The sequence below is a fragment of the Macrotis lagotis genome, chromosome 6 (assembly GCF_037893015.1).
Source record: "Macrotis lagotis isolate mMagLag1 chromosome 6, bilby.v1.9.chrom.fasta, whole genome shotgun sequence".
Taxonomy (NCBI): Eukaryota; Metazoa; Chordata; class Mammalia; order Peramelemorphia; family Peramelidae; genus Macrotis; species Macrotis lagotis.
The window spans coordinates 201,723,074-201,747,747 of NC_133663.1; the positions used below are offsets into that span (position 1 = coordinate 201,723,074).

The 24,674-nt window shown below is 33.4% G+C and overlaps 1 protein-coding gene and 1 pseudogene across 2 annotated transcripts in view; both read right to left on the reverse strand.

Annotated features, from left to right (window-relative positions):
• The window catches only part of ROBO1 (roundabout guidance receptor 1), a 587,021-nt gene that overhangs the window by 496,917 nt on the left and 65,430 nt on the right, over positions 1–24,674 (reverse strand). Inside the window, exon 1 of one of the 2 annotated variants that reach the window (XM_074192258.1) lies at positions 4,863–4,917. The exons of the other annotated variant lie outside the window; for it this stretch is intronic. Coding sequence (XP_074048359.1) covers positions 4,863–4,902 — 40 coding nt within the window. The 5' untranslated portion in view covers positions 4,903–4,917. Of the gene's footprint in view, positions 1–4,862; positions 4,918–24,674 lie in introns of those variants that run through there. 2 annotated transcript variants of the gene reach the window in all.
• Positions 20,721–21,023, reverse strand: LOC141492438 (18S ribosomal RNA; annotated as a pseudogene).

The window sequence follows — 24,674 nt, forward strand, 5'->3', positions numbered from 1 at the left end:
ACCTTCTTTGATGTGGGCATGCCATGCTGGAAAATCTTTTGCCAGTGTCTCACAATGGATATACAAAGTTCTTTGGAAAGACCTTAAGAGTGTCCTTGTATTGCTCCTTCTGACCTCCATGTGAGCTCTTGCCTTATGTAAGCTGTCTGTAAAATAGTCTTGTAGGCAAACACTGTCAACCCATTGGAGTTGCACTTTCAGCAATAGAGTTTGAATTCTTGGCAGTTTAGCTTAGAAAGGACCCCAAGACAATTCAAATGGAAATGATTCAGTTTCCTGGCATGAAACTGTTATACAGTCCATGTTTCATAGGCATACAACAATGAAATCAGCACAACTCTGTAGACCTGCATTTTAGTAGGCAGTCTAATATCTCTTCTCTCCCATTATTTTCTTTAGAGATTCCTGAAGATTGAACTAAATCTGGCAATATATGTGTCAATCTCATCATTTATATGAACATTCCTGGAAAATAAACTTATCCACAGTATTAAAATTTTCTCCATTTGGTATACGTGATGGTTCCACATTTGGATGGTGTGGTGCTGGCTGGTAGAGTTGGTGATTTCTTAGTGTTACATCAGGTACATAAAGGATAACAAGTCAATGCAATACTTCCTACTTGAAATCAGCTTACCAAAATCTCAAGCATTAATCAATGAATGCTTTTTAGGATAGATAATGAAATATACATTCTCCCTCACAACAGAAAAGTGGGGAACTCTTAAGAAAGGCTATTGTATACACTGTCAAAAATTAGACAAAAATTCGTGCAAGTAGAAGAAAATTGATCCATGTTTTGTTGCATCTCAGCCTCAGAGAGTGCATTGAGTGCACTGAGTGTAGAGTATGAGGAAGAAGCAGTATTAAGGAAATATTCCCCCCCCTCAAAATTCACAAGTTCTCTTAGGATAACATTGCTTGTTATTATAAATGCCTAGAGAATATATAACTACATACAGACACATATGTGTATGTGTGTGTATGTGTTATTGTATTGTGCATGTTTTGGTACATACATATATAAATATATTTATCTAATTTCCAGACTTTATATTTCATGAGAAAGGTCTGTGACATTCAATTGATGTCTTATATGACTGACCTAAATGTTCTTTATTTGTTGCTTTTTTTTCTTTGTGGGTGGGGGTAACAATATAAAACATGATTTATATATACTTACTGAATGAATGAAAATATATTGGCCAAATATTTTTAAAATTTCTATTTTCATTTTCTTTTGAGTAAAAGGATTCTAGTTTCATGGGAGATAAAATATCTTAAGAATATTTATTTTGACTGGCAGTTACGTGAAAATAGCATTGAAGAAACCAAAACGTTTAAACATGGAGAATCCCAAACCATTTCATTTAAGTTTTTAAAAATGACTTTAAGTCTTTTAAGTTGTTCTGTTTTCATGAAGCTGAATTTCAGGACTTCTCTGTGGATGAGCTTAAAATGACAATGTAAGCTCACAAGAAAAATAATAAATGAAATCTTAAATCCTACACTCAGGGTCTCTGTAGTTGTATTCACCAATTATCTGGAGATGGTTTGTTCAGAATTGTACAACAGGGAGTCCTTTATCTCCCATGCAAACCTTGGTACTGGTTAGGATTATAGACACCACAAAAAAGAAAAGAAAAGAAAAGAAAAGAATCAATATTCAGTCAGGACATAGATATTTTCTTTTTTTTTTTTTAAATATATGATCTTGGCTCATAGTATCACTCTCTGGAGAGCTCTATAGAAGAGAGAACAAAGAAAACAATCCTTAACAATCACCCAAACAGATTACTTTATGAAGGCTAACACCATATGAAGCACATTTATATTTTAATGATCTGAAAAATTCTCCACAGTGGGTCATTCAAAAATGACAGAAAGGCAAAGGCAGTAACAATCTGCTTCCTTCTTGGTTAGATTATATTTACACTCACTAAAATTTTCTTGCAAGTATGTCGTACCGATTTTGTCTTGACATCAAGTAGTTCCTACTTTTTTATTGAAAATTTATGCGTTTTTTCTATCACTTTCATTTCTGAATATGCCTTTCCATTTCTCCTGCTTTGAACTATCCCTATGACAAAGGATAAGTAGGGAAATAGCTTCTACTTTACTACATAGCAGGGTGCATATGGACATTCTAAAAATAAGGATGTGAGAAGTCTTTTTCCTCCCTTGCACACAAGGTTTAAGTTCTAACTCTAATGCATACTGGCAATGTGACCCTGGATAAGCTATTTTAAATTTTCATTATTCTAATAGACTATAAGTTTCTTGGAAGATGCTGATTAATGTTGGTAGAATTTGATTAGTAGTTTCTTGCATCAGTGAAATAAATCACAGTTCTAGGTCTTGGGGTGAAGGGGTCCTTCATTTTGGGGACAAAGTCAGAATGGTCATACTTCATTCTTGCTGTGCATCTAACTCTCCAGACTTTTCCATGAAGTCCTCAAGGATATCTGCAATCTGAGGTTCCTTTCAGCTCCTTTTTACTTACTGCCTTTCTCTGTTAGAATCTAAGATTCTTTAAGGCAGTGTCCGTCTGGTTTTTGGCCTAGATTTATTTCTCCAGCAGTTAGCTAAATGCCTAGCACATTGAAAGCACTTAATAAATGCTTGCTGCTGGCTTGATGACCTGATCTATTCATTGGTTCTCAGAAAATAGTTTTAAATCAGTTTTCATTAGTAAAGTTCAGTTTCATTAAATTTAGTTAAAAGATTTAGAGATATAAAGAAACATGGAGATCTATAGTTTAGTCCTGTTATTTTACAAATGAGGAATTTCAGGGCAAGAGGGACTGACACAGGTAGTAAGTGGCTCATCTAATATTATGGACCCAGGTTCCTTCACCTCAAATCAAGCATTCCTTCTATTATACCATACTCCCTCTTCTTTTTTAATTTCAGAAGTAGAAATAGTTCAACTGTAAGAGGTAACCTACACATTTCTTGGAACATGTATAGATATTCTCCGAATGCTTTTTGGAGTTTGAGTGGAAAGGAGTATTCTGGATTTAGGCTATTTATGACTCATCACTGGGTTGATTGAACAAGGAATGTGCTGATAAATGTTTAAGAATTGGTTTTCTGAAAAAAAATTCATTCATGACCCATTTATAAGTTTGATCTTCATTATTAAAATTTTCTTCTTTACTTTCTTTAGTTTAATAACAAAACAAATAAGCCAAGCTAAATTTGCAGTTTAAATGCTCATGACTGAAAATTTAACAATTCGCTCAATTGAGCTGACTCTAGCACATCTCTGATTGAATCCCTTTTATAAGCCACTAAACTCTTGAGAAGATGTACTACTTAAATCAGAAAGAATAAACAGGGATAGAAAAATATAGACTAATTTCATTATTGAATATAGATGCAAGAATCCTAAATAAAATACTAGGTAAAAGATTGCAATAATATATAAATATAATAACAAAATAATAAACATAAAGATTATATATTGTGATCAAGTAGGATTTATATCAGCAGTGCAGGGAAGGTTTAAATAAAGAAAATTATTAACACAATTGATTATATTAATAATAAAAATTTTAAAAAGATTACATTAATATATGCAGAAAAACTTTCAATAAAATGCAATATATTCTATTAAAACACTTGAAAATATAGGTATAAAATGGATTTTTCTTTAACTGATAAAAAATTGGTTAAAATTGATAAAATCATCAGCAAACATTATTTGTAATGGGAATAAGTGAGAAGACTTCTCAGTAAGATCAGATGTGAAACAAAGATCCCTACTGTCAACAGTTTTATTCAATATTGTACTGAAATCCTCATAGTAACCATAAGAGAAGGAATAATAATGGGAAGGAAAATGAAATAGAAGGAATAAGAATAGAGAATGAGTTAAAAAAATTCACATAAATCATCAGCATGCCTATATATCACAAACACAACCTTGCAAGAAGAGATAGTAAAAGATACCACATTTTAAGTAACTCTAGACGGTATAAAATATCTGGAAGTACCCTTACTGAACAAACCAGGAAATATATGAACAAAATCATAAAAAAATTTATACAAATAGAACCATATTTAAATAATTGGAGAAATGATAATTGTTTTTGGATTGGCAGGGCCAGTGTAATAAAAATGACAATTTTACCCAAACTAATTTATGTATTCAATATCAACTCAATTAAATTACCAAAAATTATTTTACTGAATTAGAAAAAAAATGAAAAAATTTATTTGGAAGAATGAAAAGTCAAGAATTTCAAAGGAATTAATGGAAACAATACAAAGTCATACCTGATTTTAAATGATATCATTAAAGCCATCTGGGATTAGTTAAGAAATAGAAAGGTGGAACAGAACAGACATACAATTTATGGCAGCAAATAAATATATTTATATTTAACAAGTTTAAAAATATAAGATTTGGGGATAAGAATTCATTATTTAGTAAAAATTGTTGGGAAAACAGGAAAGTAATATGGTAGAATTTGGACATAGATCAATAGCTCATGCCATTTACCAAGAAAATGTCAAAGTGGATACATGAACTAGATGTAAAGAGAATGATATTAAAGAAAAGTTGAAGAACATGGAATATTTTGCCTATCAGACTTATGGATAGGTGAACTATTTATGAATAAAGACATAGACAACAATGTGGGATATAAAATGGATCAATTCAATTACATCAAATTAAAACAAATGTAACCAAGATCTGAAGGAAAATGGAAAATTGGGGAAAAAATTTATAGATAGATTCTCAGATAAAGATCTTATATCTCAAATATTTGAAGAACTTTGTAAAATATATAAGAATAAAATTCATTACCCAATTGATAAACGTTAAAAGATAAGAAGGAAATGTCCTTCCCTACCCCAGATAATAATGGGACCAGGCCAGGGCCCCAAATCCATGTCTGGAGAAGGATGAATTCAACTAGCTTGGTTTGTACTACAGGCTCCCAGTTGCTTTGCTTCTACTTCTGTTTCCTTTCTTCAGGTATCCACCTGATGTACATTGAAAGCTCCTTTCTGAGTGGTTATTATTGCATCAACAATGGTAGGATCAGACATGTGATAAGGAAAGTGTCAGGATTGGAAACTGAAACCAAAAATCTTGCTTAGTGTTTGATCAGATTGTGTTTAGTGGAGGTGAAATGTAAACCAGTTGAGAGTCTTGTAAAAGGCTGCTATGTCCCAACAATGCCTGAATATTAGCCTTCCATCTAATTATACTAGTGGTTATTTCACAACTAAGATTATAGATATTTTATATGTCTTTTTTCATCTCATATCATGCACACTTTTCTCTATAGTATATATTCTTTCTCTTAGAACAGAACTAGATAACTGTTCTAATCTTTCTATAATTCTTTATTGCTCAATGTTTCTTATTTGAGTATGAATACACTTTACCTGATACCTATTTGAATCATATTTTACATATTTTTTACCTTCTTTTGCTGAAGAGACTCTTTAGACTTTGAGTCAATAATCATTTTTATAATCAATAACTTTCCCTTAGTAGTTAGGGTGGCGGTAAAGTAACAATGAATATGAAATTTGGGAAAAAACAGTACAACCAAACACAAATTGATCTCTTCCTCTATCCCTTCCCCACCTTTCTGCCTTTCTCCCTTTCCCTTGCTATCTCCTTCCTCCCTCCCTCCCTCCCTTCATTCCTTCCTTCCTTCATTCCTTCCTTCCTTCTTCCCCCCCCCATATAAAAGGATGCACACAGATAATTAGGCTCCTACTAAGTGGTGCCTATCTAGCCACTGTATTAGGAAGGGAGGCAGGTAGGGAGAAAGGAAGGAAAGAAAGAAGGAAACAAATAAGCATTTATTAAATGACTACAACTGTGCTAAGTATCATTTCATCTGATATTCACAATAACCTTGGAAGACAAAGTGCATTTTACAGCTGAGGAACCTAAGGCAGAAAGAGGTTATGTGATTTGCTCAGGATCAGAAGTAAATGTATAAGACTTGATCTGATACAGGTTTTCTTGACTCCATTCTATTCACTGAACCACTTAGCTGCTAGATGACAAAATAATCATTTCTATAAAACATCAAAAATTTCACAAAATCCATTTTTTCTCCTCCCCCTCCAAAAATTATGTTATATTTGAGATCATTTTGATGCAGGGAAGATGCTGTGACCTAGCTGGGGAATTCTGTTGCTCAAAGTGCCTTTATACCATGAGTGGCCTTAAATTGTTCATCTTTCCTGAATTTTTCCCCCTTTCTCCAACTTCCAATTTCCAGCTACCTGACCTTGTCCATTGATGAGTCAAGTTAATGCTGGTGTGACAGAAAATGACATGTTGGATTTCTAAGGCATGCACCTTGTGATAGGAAGGACCAGTATGCAATTTGCCCATTGGAGAATACCTGAGCCAGGTGCTAGATCACTCCTCAAGTGCCATCCTTTATCCAACCCACTACAGAAGAAGTGCATTTAAGAAGAAGCCCTCCCCTTCTGATTTCTCTACTCTTAGCTTTGCAAGGACCTCTCTCTCACTCTCACTCAAATCTCACCTAGCTTGTCCTCAAAGTGCTTTCTGTTTTTCCAGAAGGAGAAAAGTTTTTAATCTGTATACTTTGTAAGCCTTCTAGAATAAATCCTGAGAAGTTTTTAAGTCCCAAGAATTTACATGAATTCATTCACTTTTCATTAACTCTCAATCTCTATTGGAGATACTGAATCTCCCACAACAATTTATCTTTCAAAGGCCTTTTTTTGAGGTCACAATTCTAAATTATTTTAATGCAATTTTACTTTCAATATTCACTTTGACAATGAAAATGGATACAGTTAAGGAAATTCTTTAAAAGATAAAATATTTTTAAAAAGATGAACTAAATAAGATCCATTAAATCCAAAGCAATCAGAGCACAACAGCTGTAAGTCATTTTCTAGGTTTCGAATGAAGTAAGTACACATATTATTTTGTTTTAAATAAAGCTTTTTTTTTTTTTTTTACAAAATATATACATCTTTACCTCTAATTCATTAACCTTCTACAACATATTGGAGAATATTCCAATGGAGTGAAAATAGAAATGCATTTTTTTCTGAATTAAAAAATACCTCAAGTGGGTTTTTAAAAATAGGTTTTACATTTTAATTCATTGCAGTGTGATTTCATTTATGTTTGTTTCTGACTGGATCAGGGATTTAGCTAGGCTAGAAAACCCTTGGTGAGGAACTCCTTTTGTTAATACAGATCAATGCCAATTGATGTATTTAGAGTGTAAGAGAATTGCTTTGGAGAGGGAGAGGTTAAATTATTTGACCAGGGTCATGCACAGCCTCTATAGGTCAGATACAGGACTGGAGCCCACATCTCCTTGATTCTAGGGCAAATCTCTAATAGCCTAAGCAAGGTTGTATAATGATATATAGTTTAAAAGCATTTTATATAATTTAGAGGATTATTCTGTTTCTTGAATCTCTTCTCTCCAAAGTAAAATTATGAAAGGTTTTAATACCAAAGCAGTTTTTATTCCATAAACACAACTATTCTCACATTTTAAATTAAAAGAAGATATTCAAGATTTATATGAATCCTAGTAAAATGCTACTTGGGAGTTTTAAAGATATCTCTATACTAAAAAAATAAACATTATAACATGTTAAATATTTATATAGTATGTATCTTAACTTCATAGAGAAGTGAATTGATAATAAATCAAACACTCCTGGATGTGTGCTGACCATTGAAGGGTCTGAAGAAAATGACAGAGCTTTCCTATAATTTTTTGCTCCCATAGATTGGATGAATTTCAATAGTACTAAATTTTTAAACTAGAACTTTTAAAGTTATTAGAGTATTTGTAAGAATTGTGAAGGTGTTTTCAAGACATGTTTATCAAAAATTTTAGTCTTAATTTGGTAAAAAATGTATTTTAAAGCTAGGTATGACTACTTATTTACAAATCTACATATTGGGTATGAATAAACTAATGTGTGTGGACAAGAGCTAGCTTCTTTGAAGCAAACCTTGAAGCTCTACTCTTTGAAACATTTCTTTCAAATCACTTCAGGCATTTCTTTTTTTTGTGTGACATGTGCATTTCTTATTATGTGAATAAGTGTCCCATTTACTAGCCTAGATCAATTCAATAAAGAAGGGAAGACTCTCTCTCTCTTTCTCTCTTGTTCTCTCTCTCTCTCTCTCTCTCTCTCTCTCTCTCTCTCTCTCTCTCTCTCTTTCTCTCTTGTTCTCTCTCTCTCTCTCTCTGCACGCACACACACACACACATGCCCTGGAATTGGCAAAACTCAGAATTTTTATTTTACAAACCAGGAAAGTTCACAGAAACAACAAAGACCTAAGAAAGAATTTAGTTACAAGCCTGGAAACAACATAGGACTTAGAGGAAAGAAGAGAAGGAAATGGCAGGGATCCAAGGAGAAGAGAGGAGAAAACTTAGATCAACATAAATCCGGCCACATGGAGTTGAGGCCATATTGCTTCAGCAGTATAGACCAGCTGTACTTAGTGGTCATTCTACAAAGAAGAGAAGAGAGAAAAAAAGAGAGAGCTACACTCTGGACCACCTTGCTTAAATACAAGGGTTATTTGTATTGGGTTGGACAAGGGTAGTGCTTGGGAAGTGGTTTAGCACCTGGCTCCAGGTATTCTCCAAAACATATGACTCAGGGGCAGCAACCCCCCCCCCCTTCCCACCAAAAAGAGGCTTAGACAGTACTCACTGCACATGGGTTCCATTCTTCACATTAGTCTTTCCTGTCCCAAAGGACATGACCTTCAAGTCCAAAATAGTCATTTCCATGTGCCCTGCTTCAATATCATTAATTCCTTGAGGTCAGGGACTGGCTTTTATCTTTTTCTATATCTCCAGAGGTTAGCACACTTCCATATATAGCGGGTATTTAATGTTTATTGACTATTGATTATCAAGTATAAGATGTGTCCTTTGGTTTACTATAATTCTCATTGGACAAAGTCTAGGAGTTCCACTAATTTAATGTTAGGAGGGCCTGAAGGACTACCTCTCTCCTTCTCAGTCTCCCCTGTGAAATTCTGGGAAGAGCAATGGGTAGAAGTTTCAACGAGGCCAATTTAGGCTTACTGTCTGGAAAACCAAACTTCCTAGCCCTAAGAGCTCTCTAAAAAGAATAAATTGCCTCAGTAGTTAGCAGTTCCTTCAATTTGTGTTCTTCAAGTTAAGGTTGACAAGCATCTTACAGGGTATTCTGTAGAGGAAATTTTTGTCCAGGTACACTTTAGAATAGATGACTTCTGAGATTCTATGATATATCCAAATAAGATAAAATACTATTAAGATAAAATACTATTGCATCATTCTCATATGTTTATTTATTTTCATATTACTACAATAGTCTTGTTGCAAAAGTAAACAATTCCCCCTACCTCCTCAAAGATGGAGAAACCTCAAGAAAAATAAAGTGAGAGAAAAAAATTGTACTTCAGTCTGTGTTCAGACACTATGAGATCTGTCTCTGGGATGGATCACATTCTTTATCATAAGTCCATCAGAGAAGTTCCTTCAACATTTTGTCCCACAGTTGCTATTGCTAGTTGTATTTCCCTCCATTCTATTCCTCTCCACTCCCATATATTCTATTCTCTCTCTCTTTTCACCCTGTCCCTCCTCAGAAGTATGTTGTATCTGACTATACTCTCCTGATTTCTCTTCTAACACATACACTCCTCAGCCCATCCTCCTGTCCCTTTTCTTTCATCCCTTTCCTCATCACTCTCACATAAACAAAACAGACTAGGAACTGTTTGAGTTGCAAACTAGAGCACAGAAATGTTAGTCTTAAAGAAAAAAATGCTCAGTAACTTGATTAAAGTTTTAAGAATAAATAAATATTGAATTAAAAAGCTCAAAAAATCCAATCAGTGAATTCATCAGAATTAGATTAGGGAAAGAACCTGTAGAGAGAAATAAGAAAAGTAGAAGGGGAGGTAGCTATGACAGGCGAGCTAGGTGGCACAGTGGATAGAGCACCTGCCCTGGAGTCAGGAGGCTCTGAATTAAAATTTGGTTTCAGACACTTGTCAATTACTAGCTGTGTGACCCTGGGCAAGGGAAAATTTACATATAAATTAAACAAATACTTATAGTTATGTGTAAATAGTCAACAGTAGGAGCTTCCTTTCCTCACACTTACTTTGAAACCTATAATTTGTCTTTTGACCTCATTATTTGTTGGAAATTGTGCTCTCCAAAGTTACCGAAGATTTCTTAATTGCCAAATGGTCTTTGCTATGGCATCATCCTTAGTGAACTCTTTGTTACTGTCACTCCCTGGTTACTCCCTTTTCTCTAAATTCTCAGATCTTCTCCTTAGTCCCCTTTGAAGGATTTTTATAATAACCATAGTTGCCCACAAATGTTCTGGTGACCATTTTATTTTTTTCCCTCTATACCATTTGCTTGATGATTTCATTAACTCCTTCCCATTGATTCAATTGTGATCTTCATTCATGTGATTTCCTGATCTATATTAAGCCCTAATCTCTCTCCTGAGTTAAGTCCTTTATCACCTACTAAGTTTTGGACAGCTCAAATTTGATATCCTAGAGGCTTCAGACATGTAATATATCCAAAATAGAAATGATTTTTTTTTATTCCAAACTCTGCTCTCTTCCCAACTTTCCTAATATTGTTGTATCACCATCCTCTCAGTCAAACTTACAACCTTGTTATTATCCTGCACCTCACATATCTAATCTACTTCACATTTTGTCATTTTTACCTTCACAATGTCTCCTATACATAGGCTTTTCCCCACGCATAAAACCATTATTGAGCATCATCGCATCTCACTTCCCTTATTGAAATAGACTTCTTAAATGGTCTCTTTTGAATATCTTCAGATTCTAGTTCATTTGCTATCTAGCTGCCAGAGATTTTCCTAAATCTCAGGTCTGCACATGGTACTTCTCTTCTAATTAAAGTCTACTGGCTTTCTCTTACCTATGGGATCAAATTTTAAAAGTTCTGTTTGACATTAAAATTAATTTGACATTGAAACTGAGCCTCTTTCTATCTTTCCAGTCTTTACTCCCCTCTATACACTCTACTAGGCTCTCATTCTCATTCTCTGTCTCTCTGTCTCTCTCTCTGTCTCTCTGTCTCTCTCTGTCTCTCTGTCTCTCTCTCTCTCTCTGTCTCTGTCTCTCTCTTCTGACAGAAAGAGAATGTATATGACAGAATTAGTAATCTTTTTCTAGTGTTTCTTTTAGCATATTAATACTTTACATCACTATAGACACATGATATTCTTGGTTATCTTTTTATTTTAAACAATCTTTATGATTTTTTTTATATTTCTACATGTTCTGATTTCATACTTTATTAACAGAAGCTGTTTTTTTAAATTCAGCATCACAAAATCAGCTAAGGTATTATTAAACTACCTTAAATGACTATTGAATTCTGAAAGAAATTTCTATTGTGAGGCAGAATAACTCAAATATGTGCATGTGGTACCCTCTAGTGGCTAAAGCTTCAGTAATTTTTACGACAGAAGTCAATATTCCCAGTGGAAATTTTCCCTTTGTTCATTCTGCAAAGACCTGCAATGACACAACTTCAGGGCCTATGTTGAATGCTTTTCTTCTGAAGATCATTGCATATATTGGCACTTGAAACTATAAAATAATTTTATACATTCCAACCAATAGAGGGCAATGAGATTCCCGCAAACTGACTCTAGAAGATATAATGATTTGCAGTGGTTACAATCAATCAATCAAAAATATTGATCTCACAAAAGGAAAGTATGAATGAGATCAAACAGTACACTATAGTGTTTTATAATGTGCTTTGTATTATTATTACATTTTATATATACACACACACACACATATGCATGAGGTAGTGGATTGTAGTAGGAAAAAAACACTTAGGAATCAGGAGACCTGGATTTGAATCTTATTTTTTTCCACCCCTAGATAACTCACATAGCATGACTGGTTCTCAGCTTACTCATCTGTAAAAGGTTAGGCTCAGACTTGATTTCTTCCTACTCTTAAATGGACACACCTAGATTATACACATTTGTTGGGAATAATTAGGTTCTTTAGACAAATATTCATTACTATTATCTTTGAGATATTTCAGTTATTCTGATAATGGAAAGGGTTTTTTTTATGTGAAATGAGTATTTTAAAAAACCACAAGGGACAGAATGACTTTCACCATTAGACAAATTAATTAGCTATAGGAAAAAACTTTGAAAGACAAATCACTCATTAAAATCAACTTATAAAATAATTGTGACAAGATTTAGATATGCTGAGAAAATATTATGTTTTGAGTAATATTTAAATATTTAGAGGTTAAGAGAGATCAAAGTTTAGATTAATCCTGGAATCTATCACATGAATTCAGAAAATTACTACACAAGCAGGATTTTTTTTTTGCTGTGTCCACAATAAAGCAAACACATTAATTAGCTAATGTTAATTAATGAAGTTCCATGGGACTTAACATTTTCTAAATAAGTGTGCCCTTAAACACCTTGGAAATATTTTGTGTCATACAAACTACAATGCATGCTAATTCCAAACACACACACACACACACACACACACACACACACACACACAAACACACACACACAATGTTTTAATAGTTAAAGCCCTAGATTATTTATCCTAACTGTCTTATTTAAGCATTTTTTAAAGCTCTGTAGTAAAAGTGTAAAGAGTAGGGATTTATGTCATACTTAATCAACAGGAAATAATAGCAAAGTAAAATAAGACTATGACAAAACAAGAACATCACAGTGAAACATCTTAAGTTTATGAAGGACTGAACAACCTAAATCTTGCCAGTGATCCTGATATTCAGAAAAGATGATCAGATACTATACTCAGTATGTATTTTTGAATTTGCAAATAAATACAGTTTACGTATACATTGGTCAAGAGCAAAAAAAAAGTTTCTTTAGGGAAATTTACTTTTGAAATATTTTAAAGTCAGCTTTAATTAGGGTAACTATTATTTTGTATGAGAAACATCATTTATCCAGGAAAATTGAGGTTTCTTGCTCTCATAGAATAGAAACCATCATCATTTAGTGTGTGTTCTTTATAAGGAATAAGATAGGCAGGCATTATACATACATACATACATACACATATTCAAATATGGATATATTTTTATCATAACTTTTAAAATAACAATTTTAGAATACTAAAAGATGAAAAACATTAAATTTATTTATATTGAAAAGATAGGATGTTTTGTTAAAATATTTTTCAAAAAATTAAACATTTTAATTGTGTACTATAAACTTTTAAAGTGCAACATTTTTTGCTTTATAGTCTGAAGGTATATGAAATGCTAGTTCCCGAAATTTCTTTACTAATGCAGACCTTCAATTCAGCAGCTTCTGAGATCTGCCTGGGGCACTGAGAGTTAGTGATTTGTTCAAGGGCACAGATCTGTCAGAGATAGGGCTTGAACTCATGTCTTTCTGAGTCCTTACGCTAAAGCTACCTCCTCTCTACTATACCATACTTCTATAATCTAGGCATTAATAAGGAATAAAAATCGAATAAAAGATAAATACTACTTTAAAATGAAAGGAAAGCTTAAGTATTAGAAATGTAAATTCTTACTAAAACTTTTTTGTCCTTAGTAAGTAATTGACAATTTCCCCCAAAGGCCATTGTTCTTATAATAATGCTATTTTAACTTTTTCAATTTCTATGTTCAAACTTTGTGAATTAGAAATTTCAGTTTTACCATTCCAAAGACTAGATAAAGAGAATTTCTTCCCAGTTAATTATACTGATTATTATGTTCTGATTATTTCAATATTTGATGATTTCTAAAACTTCATCTATAACACAGGATTACTATCTTGCCCCAAAATGTTATTCAGTATATGCTCTGGAAATTATACAGATGTGTTGATCTGGAGAGCAAAATCAGAAACCTAATCTGAAAAAAAGTTCCTTTAATCCTGGACCTGGAGAATTCAACCTAAGTCTATGAATGTAAATAAATATTTAAAATTTGCAGTTAAAAGAAATTCTTTAAAGTATTTTTCCTCAGAATGAATAATAGTATATCAAGAATTCATCAAAGATTGATGTGTGCATAAATGTTTGCACATAAATGTGTACACAGATGTATTTATTTTATATTATACTGTATGTAACATATTTAGCTTATTTGGGGAGTTGCTTAGATCTTTGCTTTGTTTGCTTTAATTTGTATTCTGAAAGATGAGACTTCTATAGAAGATGGTATAGGCTGCCTGAGTCCCCTCCCCCACCATGCTAAGAAACCACCATTGAATTGCCATAATAGGCAAATCATTTGGTGGGCATCATGTCCTTTTAAAATATTCCCACACTCAGATGGCTGTCAATGGTGGTGCCAGTGAACCATTACAGAAAGCTCCCTAAACACTTGGTAAACTCAAATCTTGATGGACAATAGTAAACTTCAGTAATAGAAAGAGATAGTGTACTGAATGCACAATACCAAGCTTTGTTTGCTTGGGGCTTCTGTGGAGGACTAAAGATACTTAATCTCACCATTTGCCCTGGGGATTCTAAATGTTTTAATGTGTCCTTTTTGAGAGCCTGTGAACTGTAGAATATAGGCTGGTAACAACTTTCTTTGGGGTTTGCCTCCACAAAATCCAAAGCTGCCAACATAAGAAAGCTGACACAGTGGTGCTAATGTGCACAAAGGAGACCTTTAGCTGTTGTTAGAGCTAGTATGGATTAAGTTTCATGTCATTACTTGATAATGTCTTTGGCTTCAGCTCTCCTGACCATGTGGATGGGATGGTCTCTTCATTTATGTGAAAATAGGGAAAAGTTTTGATATGACCTTAGCAATGTTTATGATGTGAAAAAGGTAAAAATAAAGATGAACATTACAGCAAAACAACCAATGTTAACACATAACATTACAAAGTTAGCAAAGAAGTAAGAATGTTTTCAGTCTTCTTAAAAAGAGTATTTTCTCTTGTTGGATTTTTTTAAGGTGAAATGGAAGTCTTATTTTTTATATTTTCTTTTAAAACTATGCTTAGCCAGAGTCTAGCATTAAACAGAAAAAGACAGAAAAATAGAAAAAAAATTAGTTTTTTTCATACAAAGACCTCCCCTGCATTATTTTATTACAAATAGTATCTCACCTAGCAAAATATCTTTTGTCTAAATGATACAAAAATTACAGAGAGAAAAAGAACCCATAGCTAATACAATTAATTGCTTTAATAATTAAAACACATGATCTTTTCCCAACTCCAATCCACACTCAATTTACATAAACCAATCCATCAATGTACAGAAATTCTGTCATCCAGATAGACATTATTGTATATATATATATTTTTGCCCTATGAATATATGATACTCATTATAAGCTATATAACTCAAGTCTATGAATGAGAATAAAGTAAAAGTAAAAGATTTAAAGTGAAATCTCCAAGAATTTATCATTCTAAATTGTAAAGTTATTAATTTCATTTAATATTGGATTTATCTATTCATAAGATGAATAAGGTGAAATATTTTCTAACACTAAGAAAATCAGCCAGGATTTTGAGAAAATGTCTTTTCTTAGAGCATGGGGGAAGGGGAATTGTGTATGATATATATTCACCAGGGCTTGGAAATTGGATGCAGGGAGCAAATTGAAGCAATGATTAGTCATTTTTGGCTGTCTTCAGTCAAAATGATCTGTGATTGTTTGGCTAATGTAGTTTCCCCAGAAGCTTTAAAGGTTGCTTCTCCTGGAGTGGGTTGTGAACCAACAGTAGCAGAATAATATGCCCCAGAGACTGACACTGTGTGTTCACTATCAGTCTACTTTTGCCTTTTTGCTAGTCATTTCCTGATGTGGGATATATAAGGAGCTAGAAAGAATCCTAGTCTTCCAATCCCCATTTCATTCTGTCATTAGATCAGAGAATGACACATACTTATGAAAAAAGATTCTGTTTTACAGCTGGAATAATTTGGTTATATAATCATATTTTTTCTCAAATTAGGTTGTATTATAATGGGGTGGGGGAGGGGTGGTATTGAAGCTCTGATTGTCTTTTATGTTAGACTATAGCATACTTTCCTTAAAAGGTTAAAGGGAAAAATGTTACAAACACAATTCTCTAAGAGAATTTGAATTTTACACATTGTCCTACAACAATCCTCTTAGTGAAGAAAATTATAGGATCAGCAATGAGAGGGAATAGTTTCCTCAATTCTGAAATATTCTGTGAAAGACATAGAGAATTTGCCTATTTTAATCTTGATGAATTATTTAAATATTGGCATATTAGAAAGCTGCCAGTTAGTTGTTTTTCCATCTTCAATCAAGTAGAGGCAGACATTTCCAAACCTGGGTTTGGGGATCTAGAATTGTTAATTTAAGAAAAAAAAATCTAAGATTAAAATGGTTGTAGAGAGTTTTGGATTGGAAGTTAAAAGTAGATATACCAAAGAGCAGAGATTGGAAAAAAAAATCTCATGTAATTAGGAAGAAAAAGAAACAATTTCAACTTTATTAATGAAAAGAATAATCAGAGATTCTGTTTTTGTAATAGATAATAAAATAATTCACAAAATCCAAAACAGATTTGGAAGATGTCTCAAAGGCCATCTAATTGAACAACAATTGAACAAAAATCCTTCTTACAATTATCCTCAACTAGTGGTCATTGAGTCTTTGCTTGAAGACCAGTAGTAAGGGGATCTCACTACTTGCAATTAGCTTATTTCTCTTTTGGATAGCTCCAATTATTAATGATTTTATCCTTTTATTGAGCAGAATTCTTCCTTTCTATAACTTTTGTGTATTATTCTAAGTTTTGTCTTATGGGGTCAGATGGAACAAATCAAATACATATTCTTCTTGGAAGCCCTTCATATACTAGAATATGATTTGTGTTCAACTGTGACTCCATGAGCCCAAATTGTTCATGGGGTTTCTTGGCAAAGATGCTGGAGTGGTTTGCCATTTCCTTCTCTAGTGGATCAAGGAAAACAAAGGTTAAGTGAATTACCCAGGTTGATGGTAAATGTCTGAGGCTGAATTTGAGCTTGGATCTTCCTGAATCCAAGTCTAGTGCTCCTGAGCCACCTAGTTACCTCCTTATATCACCTTTAAATCTTCTCCAGGATAAACATCTTCAATTCTTTCAATCTCTTTGCATTAGACAGAATCTGAAGTCTCTTTACTCCTCTTTACATTGTAAATGTTTCAAAGAAATCTTAACATGACCTGCAACAAAAGAGTAAATTGTTGCAAAGGATTTGGATTTGGAGTCAGAATATGGATTTAGTCCCTATATAACTTTGGATAAATATTCTCACTTTTCTAGGCTCCAGTTTCCTTACCTGTAAAATAATAGATTAGACAAGTTGTCTCTGACATCCCTTCCAAGTCTAAATTTCTGATTCAATGTAAAGTCTCTTTGCACCATCTTAATGTCTTAATAAAAATGGAGCAATCAGAATTAGACAGTGTGTTCCAGAAATGACTTGACAAAGGCAATGATTTTTCTGTTAACACAGTCTTAGTCTTTATTCATATATTCCAAGCTAAAAAATCTGTCTATACAGATGGGACAAAGGACTCTTCTTTTACATCTTTATGTTCAGCAAAACATTGTATATGCACTAAAGCATTCAGGGGATCTTTTGCTTGTTTAAGGTTACAGGGTCATGAACACTCTAGAAATTTACATATATATGTATATACCCCAAATATTAATAAGATTAAATTAAATAATAAAGTGAGTTTCAAGCTTTGAAATAACTATATGAATATGGGTCATTGTTTTTATTAAAAACAGTTATTATTTTGATAGATCTTATTGGAGACTACATAAGATTTTACTAAACTTTGCCCTATTCCTTTCTTAAATTTTAATTCGATAGCAGCTTTTATAACAATCAATCAGGTCCATTTAATTAAAGATAATTATTGTGAAAATAAAAATTTTCTGCATGTCCCAATGATACCTGCAATTAAACCTGTCCAATATTGGTTTTTCTCCTAAATTCTCCTTAATTCAATATATTTTGGTACTAAACTACATTTGAGTGGATTTATGAAGTTCCTACTATGTGTAAAGCACTTTTTTACAAATTTTATCTTCAGTTGAATTTATGGTGCCTATGTGTCTCTCTCATTTCCTATCTGGAAATACCTGAGAGATTTGGTGATTTCCCAAAAGCCATCTAAGAATTTCAGAAATTCCTTATAATGAAGGGTAATTTTTAATTTGTTCCAAAGAAATCTTAACATGACCTACAACAAAAGAGTAAATTATTGCAAAGGAAAGAATATTGGATTTGGAGTCAGAATATGGATTTAGTTCCTATGTAACTTTGGTTAAATGTTCTTACTTTTCTAGGCTCCAGTTTCCTTACATATAAAATAATAGATTAGACAAGTTACCTCTGAAGTCCCTTCCAAATCTTAATTTCTGATCCAAATATTTTCTCACCATCAGGTAATCAATTTTGTTATTTGAGAGCTTGATGTTATTATGTCTGACTCTAATGATTCTTACTTCCTATTTTAAGTTGCTAAATACCATCAATCCTATTTGTAATTAATATTAATTATAACCCCCTCCTCTCTTTTTCTCTTAGTCTATTTGTATATGAATTATATATACATATATTTATCTAATCCTCTCTAAACCTAATTAGCTGGGATTCCCTTTTCTTTCTATGGGCAGCACTGGGCTTGTAGTCAGGAAGATCTGAGCTCAAATGTGATCTCAGACACTTAATAATCCTGGGCAATTCTAGGATGTATGTCTGTTTGATTTAGTTCCCTTAAGTGTAAAATGGACTAGAGAAGGAAATGGCAAACTACTTCACTATCTTTGCCAAAAAACCCCCAAATAGGATCAAGAAGAGCTGGACAGAATTGAACAACTATAACACACTTCTTTATTCTTATTGCCAAAATCCTAGCATAGACCTTTAACTACCATCCACTCAATTATATCTTCATTTTATGTACCTACTTATTAGGCATCAGCAAAAACATATATTCAGATTCTTAGACAAGCATCAAAATTATCACAAACCTTTAAACTTTTATTTATAACTTAATTAAATGTGATCAATTTTAAAAACAGTTATAATAATATCTTGTTTTTTTTTTCCCCTTGGGTGAAGTTTTCCTGTTTTTGTTGTCCTGGTTTGCTTCTACTTTCTCCTCTGGGCTACTGCATACAAATTTTCTCATTAATTTTTGTATTCTTCATATTTTAAATTTACTTCATTTTATTCATATGCTATGCTTTGTTGAACCATGATCAAACAGTGGGTATATGTCTAGTTATTTGATCTATAACCGATACTCCTATTGAAAGTTTTGTAGAAGTAGATTTTGTTTTCTGTCAAGTGACTTGGAATGGGGAAAGAAAACTTCCTATATCTGTATATATATATCTATATATGTGTGTGTGTGTGTGTGTGTGTGTGTGTGTGTGTGTGTGTGTGCGTGCGCATATGTGTGTATATCTATCTCTATCTTCCAAGACACTATAGAGATTAATGACTTTAGAATGTAAGAAAAAAAGCAAGAGATAGAATCTATAATTCACCAGATAAAATACCAATAGAACAGCCAGCAAAACAAAGTTCTCAGATGTCTGCGAAGAAATGCAAATAAAATGGGTAATAAAAATGGGTAAAATAAAACTAGACATATTAACTTAAAGAAGCAAATCTCAGTTCCAAGGGATGGCAAGCTTGATGGAATGGAATTTATGACACTGTTAGGAGGTGGGGAGAGATAATAGAACTAGATACTAAGAAAATGTACAACCAGTTGAAGAAATACAAGAAAAAATGGTAGGAAGAGCATTTATTTATGTCAGGATATATGGAGAATTCCCTTCTTTATAGAGAAAAGAAACAATGTTATGACACATATATTATGTGTTGGTTTTTCTGAACTTCATTTTTCCTCATGAGAGATAGTTGACTGGGTTGGGAAGGGAGGTTTATTTGGGAATCAAAAAAACATTTAATAGAAAATAAAATCATTGTGCTAATGGGAATAAGCTACATAAAATTAAGAAGGAAGAAGAAATAGTTGAGATTAATTTGGGAAACATCTGAAAATTGGTAAAATGGTAACACAGTCATTATAAGGAACTTCAATAATTTGGACAGCTGCTTGTACTCTCTACCAAAATAAAATCAATTCATAAATTTGATAGGTAATAATAATAATAATAATAATAATAATAATAATAAAATAATGGTTGCCCTTAGAATTTGAAGATGCCAATACCACCCAAGTTAATAGTGGCATGACTAGTGCATTATGTTTATTATAGTGAGGGATATATGTGTTGTGCAAAGATGTTGTTCTCACTTGCCTTTTCCAGAACTATTTTATCCCATGGCCTGATTAGGTTGTAAACAGACTTCTGGGTGATGGTCTGAATTCTGTAGGAGTCTCTTGGTTTTTGAATATGGTTTCCTCTTATATCAGCAAAGCACCTTGGTGCTCCTACAGCATGGAACAGAGCACCAGTATATGATTCCTGGTGACAAAATGGCATCAACACAGTATTGCCAAGCTTGTTTCTCTATGGACTAATTATCAGTATAATCCCTTTCTCCAATGAGACACATGATGTTTTAGCAACACTATACACCATAGTACATCTAAGCCTGTCTCTTGATGGATTAATCATCAGTACTCTCCCTTTCTTTCAGCTCTACAACCATATTCCCTCTGGTTTCCTGGAAACTCCCTGATGGGTCAGGGTAATAATGTCCCTGGATTACTAGTCAGCATCATTCATGGTCAGAACTACAACAGTTTCTGATTGTCTTTGAACCTCTGACTGTCATTCTTGATTAATGAAAACATACTTGGCAAATGCTATCACTCTGGAACATCTTGCACAGGTCCAAGAATTTCACCTCTAGCTATATATTACTTACTTTGAAAAAATTAGAGTGCTTAAAGCAGGCCTGAGTCACCTGGATACCTCAGCTAGTATAATGGAATATTACCCTGTTTCTATTTTGATGGATTTTACTGATAACTTCATTCTTCAAAAGATGCAGGAAGTGACAGTAGTGGGTACTGTTCCATACTTGATTTTGAACATCAAGGATGAATTGGTTGCTAAAGTAGAAATGCTGAAACCATCTTTGAATCTTTGAAACATGATAAAGAAAAGGGAACTGAGCATAATCTCACATAGATCCTAGACTTCAGGAGAATATATTTCAAAAGAGGCAAAGAAAAATAGGTAGGATTTAATTTCTTTTTTTACTCATGTATATGTATTTATTTTGATATTTTATTGGTGACTTTTTACTTCAAAATAGATTTCTGAAATTATTCTTCTGTCTTGATTTAAACTATCCCTTTTAAAAAGACAAAGAATTAGAAAAAATCAACAGACAAAACAACATTGGATAGTATATGAGACAATCATTCTACATGACCAACAATGCCATAGAGAAAATCAGACAAGGAAGGATGGAAAACTTGAGAATGAAATTTTGAAACCCAAAGCATATATAATTTAAGTGGAAAGAAAGGCAAAAGGTGTCTGAAAAGACTGCATAATGGACTAGAAAGAGATACAGAAAGAACTCAACTAATTTTCATGTTAAAAATATATATGGAAGATGGAAACAAGGGCAGGTAAGGGAGGATATATATGAAAGACTATTAGTGTCCTTTAAGTATAGTGTCAGAAACCCTAATGCTAAGATTAAATTGAGTCTATTAATGAGTTCAAAGAATAACTAAGAAATCTATTTGAACTATATTGGAGGCAAGAAGATCTAAGAAGTGAGAAGTCCATTGCAAAGGAGGGGATGTTGATATTAAATGGTGAAGAGAAAGAACAACTCAGATGTGTTTTGTTTTTGTTTTCTCTATCAAGGAGAGTGATTTTTGCACAAGGACAGAACAAATATTGTTTTGTTTTTCAAGCCAATGGGCCTAAGTGGCTTACCCAAGGTCATACAGCCAAGTAAGTTAAGTGTCTGAGGCTGCATTTGAAATCAGATCCTCCCAAATCCAGGGCTGGTGCCTAATCTACTCCACCACCTAGCTGCCCCCACCCAGAACAAGCATTGTTAAAAGAGATTTGAAACCTTGAAGATAATAAGAATGGAATGAACCTTCCTGAAGGGATTTCATTTTGATTCAATTGTTGACATCATTTTAGAATCAATCTTTGAAATATTGCAGAAAGTAGGAAAGAAGAGGACACCATATCCAGACTATGAACTGGTGGGACTGATTTTAATTCCCAGCACAAAACTACAGTATATTATTAAGGAGATGACTTATGATTACTTAGAAAATATAGCATAGCATTGATCATTGCTGTTATTGTTGAGTCATTTTTCAGTCATGTCCAAATCTTTGTGATCTTATTTGGGGTTTTCTTTCTTTTTTTTTTACTTTTCTTTTTAATTTTAAAATTTTTTTCCCCAGCCACATGCAAAAAGCAAATTTCAACATTTACTTCCATAATCTTGATTTCTAAATTCTCTCCCTTTCTCTCCCCCCCCACCCCACTGAGAAAGTAACTTACTTGGTGTAGGTTAAAAATATGTAGCCATGAAAAAAAATTCAATGATTATGTTGTAAAATTAAACATAGCTGCCACCCCCCAAAGAAAGAAAAACCTCAAGAAAAATAAAGTGAGAAAAAAAGTTTGCTTCAGTCTGTTTTCAGACACCATCAGCTTTGTCTTTATAGATAGCATTCTGTATCATAAGTACATCAAAGAAATAGCTTCAACAATTTGTTGCCCCCACAAATGCTATTGCCAGCTAAATATTCCTCAATCCTACTCCTCTCACCCCACTTATTCCATTCTCTCCTCTCCTTTCACCCTGCCCCTCCTCAAAAATATTTTGTATCTTATTACCCTCTTCCATGATCTTCCTCCCTCCTATCACCTACATCTCCTACCCCCTTCCCTGTCCCCTTTCTCCTATAACTTTTCTCTCTTATTTTCTTCTAAGGTAAGATAGATTTCTACATGTATACGTATGTTATTCCCTCTCTGAGCCACTTCCAATTAAAGTAAGGTTCATTCACTCTCCCTCACTTTCCCTTCTTCTACTCCACTGCAAAAACTTTTTCTTGCCTCTTTTATATAAAATAATTTACCCCATTTTACCTCTCCTTTCCCTTTCTCCCAGCACATTACTTTCTTCCCTATTAACTCCATTTTTGTAATATCTTATACCTTCAAATTTAACTCCCTCCTACGCCTCGTCTATATATGCTCCATTTAACTGCCCTAATAGATGAGAAGGTTCATATGAGTTATCAGTATCATCTTCTCATGCAGGAATACAAGTAGTTCAACATCATTAAATCCCTCATAATTAGTCCTTCCATCCACCTTCTCTATGCTTCCTCTGATTCCTGAACTTGAATATCAAACTTTCTGTTCAGCTTTGGTCATTTCATCAGGAAAGTTTGAAAGTCCTCTATTTCATTAAATATCAATCTTTCTCCTGAAAGAGTATGTTCAGTTTTGCTGAGTAGTTAATTCTTTTTTTTTTAGGGTTTTTTTTTTTGCAAGGCAAATGGGGTTAAGTGGCTTGCCCAAGGCCACACAGCTAGGTAATTATTAAGTGTCTGAGACTGGATTTGAACCCAGGTACTCCTGACTCCAAGTCTGGTGCTTTATCCACTAGGCCACCTAGCCGCCCCATGAGTAGTTAATTCTTGATTGTAATCCAAGCTCTTTTGCCTTCTAGAATATCATATTCTAAGCCCTATAAACCCTCAGTGTAGAAGTTTCTAAATCTTGTGTTATCTTGACTGTAGTTCCATGATATTGTAATTGTTTCTTTCTGGCCACTTGTAATAGTTTCTCCTTGACTTGGAAGTTCTGAAATTTGGCTATAATATTCCTGACAGTTTTCTTTTTGAGATCTCTTTCAGGACATAATGAGTGGACTCTTTCAATTTCTATTTTTACCCTCTGCTTCTAAGATATCAGGGCAGTTTTCCTGGAGAATTTCTTGTAAAATGATGCCTAGGTTTTTTTTGTTTTTTTGGATGTGACTTTCACATTCAGTAATTTTTAAATTATCACTCCTGAATTTGTTTTCAAGGTCAGTTTTTTTTTTAGGTTTTTGCAAGGCAATGGGGTTAAGTGGCTTGCCCAGTGCCACACAGCTAGGTAATTATTAAGTGTCTGAGGCCGGATTTGAACTCAGATACTCCTGACTCCAGGGCTCGTGCTCTATTCACTGTGCCACCTAGCTTCCCCTATCAGTTGTTTTTCAGTGAGATATTTCACATTTTCTTATAGTTTTTCATTCTTTAGGTTTTCTTTTATTGCTGCTTGATTTCTTACAGCCATCAGATTCCCTTATTTGAAGGAATTATTTTCTTCAGAGAGCTTTTGTAGCTCCTTTTCCATCCAATCCATTATACTTTTTAAGTCATTCTTCTCCTCATTGGACTTTTGGACAGTTTTTTTCCATTTCACTAAATCTGGTTTTTAAGTTTTTTTTTCCAGTACTTTTTGTATTTCCTAAGCTGCTGACTTGGTTTTAATGACTGTCCCACATTATTCTCATTTCTCTTCCCAATTTTTCCTGTACCCCCTTTACTTGATTTTCAGAGTCTTTTTTGAACTCTTCCATAGTCTGAGACCAATTACTATTT